Source organism: Nannospalax galili, unplaced genomic scaffold (assembly GCF_000622305.1).
Source record: "Nannospalax galili isolate Female #2095 unplaced genomic scaffold, S.galili_v1.0 scaffold1321, whole genome shotgun sequence".
NCBI classification, from domain to species: Eukaryota; Metazoa; Chordata; class Mammalia; order Rodentia; family Spalacidae; genus Nannospalax; species Nannospalax galili.
In genome coordinates this window covers 233,305-242,073 of record NW_008344566.1, presented here as the reverse complement: position 1 = coordinate 242,073, position 8,769 = coordinate 233,305, and the positions used below count along the sequence as shown (strand labels likewise).

At 38.7% G+C, this 8,769-nt stretch overlaps 1 protein-coding gene across 1 annotated transcript in view; it reads right to left on the bottom strand.

The window, feature by feature from the left end:
• LOC115071657 (membrane-spanning 4-domains subfamily A member 13-like) overlaps positions 1–8,769 on the bottom strand; it is a 40,099-nt gene that overhangs the window by 16,573 nt on the left and 14,757 nt on the right. The window contains exons 3-4 of the mRNA XM_029567186.1: positions 5,860–5,916; positions 622–738 (exon numbers count right to left, since the gene is read on the bottom strand). Coding sequence (XP_029423046.1) covers positions 622–738; positions 5,860–5,916 — 174 coding nt within the window. The remainder of the gene's footprint in view (positions 1–621; positions 739–5,859; positions 5,917–8,769) is intronic.

Here is an 8,769-nt window from a genome sequence, read left to right as displayed (position 1 = left end):
ATATTTAAGACCCCATCTTAAGGTGTCCATTAGCATGTGCATCACAGAACACTAGCATTTCCTATGGCAGTAAAATGCCCTTTCTATTGTCACTGAATTGATTTCTGTTAAGATTCCATTTTATGTGGTGAAGTAACTTGGAATGCCAACTAGCCTTGGTTAGAATAAATGCTCTTCAAGTGACTAGACTCCCGAACCTGAGAAAGTACTTAGCACTTATTTCTGAGCTTCCTTCTTTATTGAATCTGAGGTACAGAAGTTTATATCCATGTCTGTATTTACTACAAAATTCATCTCCAAGCTACATAGAAATAAGATGTAGTTGCAAATTACAAACTAATAAATATTTTGAACCTAGTTAACTAACCAAGAATTCTAGATGTTGAAGTAAAATTAGGCTAGGAATTTAGAAACAGGCAATATCCATTGGCATTTATTTTAAAAAGTTGGTTTCTAGGTCTTGGTTAAAGATCCGGCTATTCTCTGTCAAGCCCTGGGCATAGAACGATAGTCCTTAGACAAGACTTTGACACCTATGACTTCAGGTTCCTACATGATTTCCTTAGCATAAGTCATAATTCTAAAACCGTGATGAAACTCTGTCATAAACCAGGTACTTACATGCTGCCACAAAGAGGATTCTAATCTTGCAGTTAAGATGAATTCCAGTAATATTAATGCCACACCAGTCATTGCCTGGATCATACTTATGATGTTTACTGACAGAGTCCAGAGCACCTGGAACAGAGAAAAAGAATCACCTCACCATTGGGAACTGTTCCATATTCATGTCTGACAAGTGTATTCAGATAGATTTGTATAAATTCTAGTCTTTCTGGAATAATATTATTAAAAACTGTCAAAACTGCAGATTGGAGGGGCTGGAGAGATGGCTCAGTGGTTAAGAACACTGGTTGTTCTTGCAGAAGACCCGAATTCGAATCCCAGAACCCACACTGCAGCCAACAACTGTCTGTAACTCCAGTTCCAGGGGATCTGACAGCCTCTTCTGTCCTCCGCGGGCATTGCACGACACTGGTGCACTTACATGTAGGCAGTACACGCATACACATAAAATTAAAAAAACACAACACTCCCCCCCCAAACTGCAGATTCGTTAGGCTCCTAATAGGATCAGACAGTTTGGGAGATAATAAAACTTTGGATATAGCATGCTTATATGCAACTTATCAAAGCTGATTCTGTGCTACATTAGATAAAGAGGCAGAAAGGAAATGGTCTCTGCATTACAGTTATTTTTTCAGACTCTTTTGAAGACAAAGTACATAGTAAATGTGAATGGAATCTGAAAACCTGCTGATAATATAGACAAATCCACCAACCACACAGCTTTAGATGCCTTGATCTAATGCTCCAGGATGATGCTGTGGTTCTTAGAGAGCAGGAACGTGAGTTGTTGGGAATTTCTTGGAGACCCAGGTGCTTTCTAGCTAGACATGAGGATGTTTTTCTTGAAGATGTAGGGGACTAACTTGTTGGAGGCCACTCTCCAGGCCACAGGCTTGTCAGGCTGTACTCCAGACAATGCATGCTTTATAGCATTGCTGTGTAATTGTGCTTTATCCCCATATGACGTTAGAGAGGAGATAGATTATTTGATACTGTTATTGAGACTTCTTCCTTATACTTATTTCCTTATCCATATTGGAAACAATTTCTTTCTAGCTCATAAAATTAGATAATGAGAATGACAGTTTAGATTGTTGGATTCTGAAACCCATCTAAAACACAAGTATTCTTATCTAGACAGCTTTTGTATGTTGGTCATTGAGCTCAGATAATTTAATCTTCTGGAGCAAGTTTTCCTTACAGAAAGGAAACCAATCAATCTCAGACCAACCAGGAACTCTGTGCTGACTAGCTTTCACAGTGCTGGATGGTGCTATGCAAACTGGGGGTGAAAAGACATCAATGGTCTTACCCAGTGCTGGTCCCTGCATGTTGTAATACCAACCCACAAGGCAAGTTCTGCCCACTGGTGCAGTAGTGCATGATAGTCATAGGGTTAATGAACCAGTTTCTGATAGGGTGTAAGGCCTGTTGTCTGGGGGATTTCATGTCTGGTACTGGAAACATCATCATAATCCCATTACTGGGGGGATCATAAGGCTTGGAGGGGGAACCTACTGGCATTGCTTCATTCATTAAATGATCATGTCAAACTGCCTTCTGTATATTTATGTTTATACCCATAGATCTGTGCTGCTCGCAACCTTGGTCAGAGAACTCTTTTTTTTTTTTTTCCCCCCAGTGGGTCGTGGTTAATGCAGAGTCCCAGAATTGGTTGTTGTGCTGAGAATAAGAGATTGTGAGTGCTCAGCCATAGATGATCATCTATATCATCCCACATTCCTTGGAATCCAAGGCTCGGGGAACATCTGGGAAGAAGAAGAAGCAGAAAGCATCTAAGAGCTGGAGCATGGGGAAAGCTCTGAAAGGTTGTCTTCCAGACAAGATGTGGCTGATGCATGCATCAACTCCCAGCAGCTGTATTTGTCTGGTGAGACCTGCACAAGACCAAGCCAGTCAAAACCCTAGCATGGATGGGAATGGCCTCCCGAGTATTCCCCTCTAGCAGAGGAGCTACTGGCAGTTGAAGGCTGCTGAAGTGAGAGTCAGTTTTCTTTGGGGATGTGGCTGCTGGCAGGTGGTCCATACCCAAGTGGATGGCCCCACACCCATGTGCACATGGTTAACACTGACTGGACTTAGGGTGCCAATAATAATAATAATAATAATAATAATAATGATAAATATAATAATAATATGAGGTAGAGAAGGGGTGGGTAGGAAAGTCCTGAGGGTGATTTGGAAGAAGGTAGTTTGGGGATGAATATGATCAAACTAGATTGTGTACATGTATGAAATTTTCAAAACATAAATAAGACCATTAGAAAAAGGAAAGGCAATAAAATTAAAATATTCAGTAATTCATTTTTAGTTATTTGTAACAAGGCAATTTAGTCCTTAAAGATGAAATGTTTTCTGAAGTTTTAGTTGTATATCAAATTCATGCCAATGTCATAAATATCATCTTTCTAATTTAGAAAAAGAGCTTTATTAAGTCACTACATTGGAGAAGATATTTTTACAAATGAAGTTTTGCTGGCCAAAGTTTATCTGAAGACAAAAAGCAAGAGCAGTTGTTTTGGTTTCAAGTGGTGATGGCATGGATAAGAATGCAGTAGGTCACAAACACTAGGGGAAGCAATTTGGCAGTTTGGAAGAAAAGACAAATATACATACACTAGGCTATACATATACTAGAGTAACGAATGCATCTGCATACAGACTTGGGGTGAGTGTTCACAGTAGCTTTATTTGTAAGAGCTGAATACTGAAAACAGTATCAGTTCCATCAACAGGTAAATATAAACAAATTGTGTAGTCACCCAACTGATTTTTTTCATATCGGCAACTTGCATTCTGCAACAAGATAAATTAGTTTACTAATCCTGGATTCTTTGGTGGACTTCATAGGATGTTGTAGGATGTCTTAGCATGTTTATGATGTCTATGAATGAATAATGCATTCTGACTCCCCAATCTCAATACCCTGGAGATATTTCATCTTAAATTATTACACTATACAAGTCACGTATAATGCTAAATAAATTTGATGGCAGGGTACACATGCACACTGTTACTGCCTCATGTGGTTTCCTTTTCGTTGTTGTGATACACACCATGTCTAGAAGGGACTTAGTTCGGAAAGAGAGGGTTTATTTGGCTTTTATATTATAGTCCATCATTGAGGGAAGCCCACAGCAACTCAAGGCAGAAATGTGGAAACAGAAACTGAAGCAGAGACCGTGGAGGAAGGCTGCTCACTGGCTCATTTCCTCTCACTTGCTCAGTTACCTTTCTTTTTAAAAATTTTTTTATTTTATATGCACGAGTATATTTCCTGCTTGTATGTTTGTGCACCATGTCATGAAGTGCCCATGGAGATTAGAAGAGGACACTGGATCCCCTGGAACAGCTGTTAGCTGCCACATTGGTGCTGGGAACCAAGTCCGGGTCCTCTGCAAGAGCAGACAGTGCTCTTAACCACTGAGTCATGTCTCCAGCCCCAGTTACCTTTCTTATTCAGCTCCTGCTTTTGATATGTCTAATTTTGTATTGATTCTAAATGTAGTTTTCATTTTAGGTGTATTTACTGCTTATTCCGAATTTTTTAAATCAAATTTTTTTCTGCATGTATTTGAGATATGCAATATAGGCTTATCTTGGAGATGCTGTGAGTCAGCTTCTGATCACAGCAGCAAAGTCTGATAGAGTGATTCACAGTGAGTTAAACTATTTACTTATTTATTCATGTGTGTGTTTGCATATGCCATGGCACACTTGTGAAGGTCAGATGACAAGTTGGTGGGGGGTCAGCTCTTTTCTTATGCCTTGTGGGTTGTGGGGATCGAACTGAGGTCATTAGAGTTGGCAGCCAGAGCCTCCACATGCTGAGCCATCTCACTACCCATATTGCTGGGTTTTGACTGTATCATCTGACTCACATGGGCAGCTTCGGTTTCTGCTGAGAAACCTGCTGTTATCCTCATCAGAACCTTCTTCCAGGTGATTTTTTTTTTCTCTTGATGCTTTCAGGTTCCTTTTCTGGGTTTTGACATCTAACAGTTTGATTATATCTTATGGTGTAGCCTTCCACTATATCTGATGGAATACCCTTTGACCATCTTGTACCTCGGTATTTGTCTTTCTCTAGATTTTTTTCCTTTGTTATTTCTTTAACTAATTTTCCTGTCTCTGTGTCTTTCTCTTTTTACTGAACTCTTATTTTAAGAATTTCCTCTTTTGATCTCATGTGCTCCATTTTTTCTACTCATTCTTTTCTGTTTTTCTTTTTTGATTAGTTTTCTAAATTTATTTTTAGTTTTACTTTTTTTTAATGTGTTATGCCTGCATGTATGCAACTGCTCTTATGTCATGCAGTGCTCCCAAAGGCCAGAAGAGGGTGTAAGATCCCCTTGAAGTGGAATAGCAGACAGTTGTTAGCTGCCATGTAGATGCTGAGAACCAAATCTGGGTTATTTGCAAGAGCAGCCAGTGCTCTTAACAGTGGAGCCATCTTTTTAACCTCTCTTCCCTGTTTTTCAAACACCTTGTGTTAGATTTATTTATCTGTGTGTACGTGTGTGTGTGTGTGTGTGTGTGTGTACGTGTGTGTGTGTGTGTGTGTGTGTGTGTGTGTGTATGGGGGTCATAGGACAAATTACAGGAGTTGTTTCTCTTCTACCATGTGGCTCCTGGAGATAGAACTCATATCCACAGGTTTGATGGCAGGTGCCTTTACTTGCTGAACCACCTCTCTCATCCAAAGTAACTCTTTTCAATTTCATTCCATATCCTTATGCCTAAGGTGTGTCATTTATGTCTTCTTAAAAAAAACACTTTAGGGGAATGTAGAGAAGTTTCAGTGGGTAAGAGTACTGGCTGCTCTTGCAGAGGACCTGGGTTCGATTCCCAGTACCCTTTTGGCAGCTAACAACTGTCCATAACTCCAGTTCCAGGGCATCTGGTGCTCTCTTTTGACCTCCATGGGCATTAAACAGCACAGTTATGCTTACATACATGCAGGCAATACACTCATACATACAAAAAAAATAAAATATCTAAAAAAAATAATGTGATAGAAAGTTACATTTCATGTGTTTTAAATACTTACTCTCCTGTTTCTGGGGAGACATCTAATGGCTTAGAGGCCACACCAATTCCTCAATGCCTTTCTTTTTTCTTTAAAAAGTTTTTATTGGTTCTTTGAAAATTTAATACTTTCATTGGCAATTAAAACTCTCTATAGTTGTCACAAGCTTTCTAACTTACCAGATTATCTGAAGGCTTCTTCTGTACCATTATTGAAAAACAGCCTGATAGGTAAAACTGGAAGTAAAGACCACATCTGTTAATTCCCAGTCATTGTGTCTAAGATAAGCTTAAAGAGAATTTAGAACACTGTAATGTGAGGAAGATCACCTCAGGTCCTTGGTAGAACTATTATGAAAACAACCAAGAAATAATTCAAGGTTTTCTGTTTATAGAGAAGAAAGCTACGAAATTTCTAATCAGTCATGTAACACATGCAATAGAAATGGGATTCAGGGGTGCCTTGAAATGACTTTATGGGAAAGGCATGTTAGAGTTCACTTAGATTTTCTCAAGCATAGTTAACTGAACCAGTAAGGTACATTATAAGAAAATTCACCCAGTTAATGAATTTACTACTAGGTATTAATTATATATATATTGATCAATTCATATGCAAGTGTTTTAGTATGATGTGAAAATATTTCATGAATAGAAAGTATTATTCAGAAAGTGTTCAGGTCTTACTTTACATATTTAAATATAAAAAAAACACACAAAAATTCTATATACATTGTTAATCTGGTTATAAAAAGCAAAGTAATTAAGTGTTGGGGGACCCTGCTGCTAAAGTTGTAGTCGTCCACGTCTGGATAGCTCTAAGGGGCTCGGCACTATATGGAAGGACTCACTTTCTCAGCAGGGGCCTCCTGCTCTTGGCCTGAGTTACCTGGAAAGTGCTGTCAAGCATGGATGTGTGACCTTATTTGGAACATGACCTTTGGCATAGTTACCTGCAGTAAAAACTACCCCCAGGTATTTTTCTATATGATAATCAGGCATTACCCCATAGTTGGATGATAGGATCCCGCTACCACATGTAAATAAAGCATACTATGAGCACATATCAGCTGAAGCTTTGGCTGCTGCCTCCACACTATATTTTCCCTGACCCCCACTGAATAAACTGAGCTGTTTCACTGAGTCTGGAGCTGTTTTACTGAGTCTGGAGCTGTATCACTGAATCTGCCTCCCCTGAAGGGCTTTCTTCTGTCAGTGCTCACTGGCCATCCTGACCCCATTTGTCCCTTCTGCTCCCTTTGTTCTCGTGGATCAGTGGCCAACAACCCATGAGGGGAGGGAGAGGCCCCACAATTAAGTTCCTAGAATATAATATAAAATGTCTTTTTGAGCTTGGATTAAGAAAAGACTTACTTGATTGCATAAAAAATGCTCTCCATAAAGGAAAAAAGTTACATTATATTGAACTATAATTGAAAATTTGTTTAACCCAAGGACACATTCAATGTTCTGGGAGAGAAAAGCCTTAAGCAGCTGTGTAACTGCCAGTCATTGAAAACTGTACCAACTCCTAACGGTGAGGCTTGGAAAGATGCTGGCAGACTAAAAACCATGTTGTGAGTGAGCTTGTTATCTAGACTATATAACAAACGACAGCAAATCAGGACAGAAAAAAAAAACAACCTAATAGACGCACGTGAGGAAACTTAAGCAGGTTTACTTTTTAAAAAGAAAAGCTCAAAATAGTCAATAAATGAACAAAAGGATTCAACTTCAATCACCAAGGCAAATAAAACTAACTGTTTTGGGAGAGGGTCTCAGTAGTCCAGACAGGCCTTGAACTAGCTATGTAATCAAGGATGACCTTGAACTCCTGATCCTCCTGCTTCTACCTCCCAAGGGCTGGGATTACAGGCATGTGCAACCACATCTGGCTTAAAAGCAAAAATGAAAAGAACTGACCAAAACTGATAAAATTAAAGATATTGATGGTGTAGAGCATTTCTGGGGATGTGGAAAAGCAACATCCCTGATGTGCTACAGGGAAGATGTACTGATAAAAGTACTAGAAACATCTACCATTATATACAAATATATGAAAAACTAAGACCTTGTAATTATATTTTTTGTGTATATGACATGAATTTCCTCCACAAATAAAGATATGTGCATATTTATGCAACTAAACTCATGTACATGAAGTCTAAAAATTCAGACTGGAAGCATTGTAATGCTCCAAGCTGGAAATAACTCTGAACTTTTTTTTTGAACTTGACAGGAACTAGAGACACCTGGGAGAAGGGAACTTCAGTTGAGGCAGCTCCTCCATCAGATTTGCCTGTGGGGATGTGTCTGTGAGGGCGTTTTGTTGATTGTGGAGAGACTTGGGATGGTTGTATAACAAATCAGGCTGAGCTCAGGTCAGAGGAGCAAGCCAGTATGCACTGTTTCTCCAAGGTCTGTGCTTCATCTCCTGACTCCGGGTCCCTGTGGGAAGTGCCTGCCCTGTCTTCCCTCAATGATGGACTGTGTCTTGGGTGTGTAAGATGTAACAACCCTTTTCTCCACAAGTTGTTTTTGGTTAGCATATTTTCTCACAGCAATAGAAAGCAAAGTAGAACAAATCCAAATATTCATCCATTAGATCAAGTAGGTAGATTATCAGAGATTGGCATGTTATTTACTGATAGTGAGTAAACTACGTAGCCCTCTCAATAATAAGTATGGAATTCAAAATAAGCTGTGCTAAGGAGCTAGATATTAGCTAGTATGTCCTGTACCGTTTTACTTATATAAATTTTATAAACAGTTACAGCTATTAGTATAAGTCATATTACTGGTCAGAATACAAGGGAGAGATGATTGATTGGAAAGAATAAAATCAGAGACTTCAAAAGTGTATATTTTAAAAAGCAGGATGTTGATAAAATATTTTTACTATGATAATTAATTGGGATCCAAAATTTTGATTGCATTTACATATATGTTTTATTTCAATGTTATAAAATGGTTACAGTTGTGCTCAACTCACAAGAATTATTTCCTATAGATTTAGGAAATTTTAAGAATTAATATAGAAGCCAATGTATATCCCAAATATGATTGTCTGAAAAGTTGTTCTTACTTTTC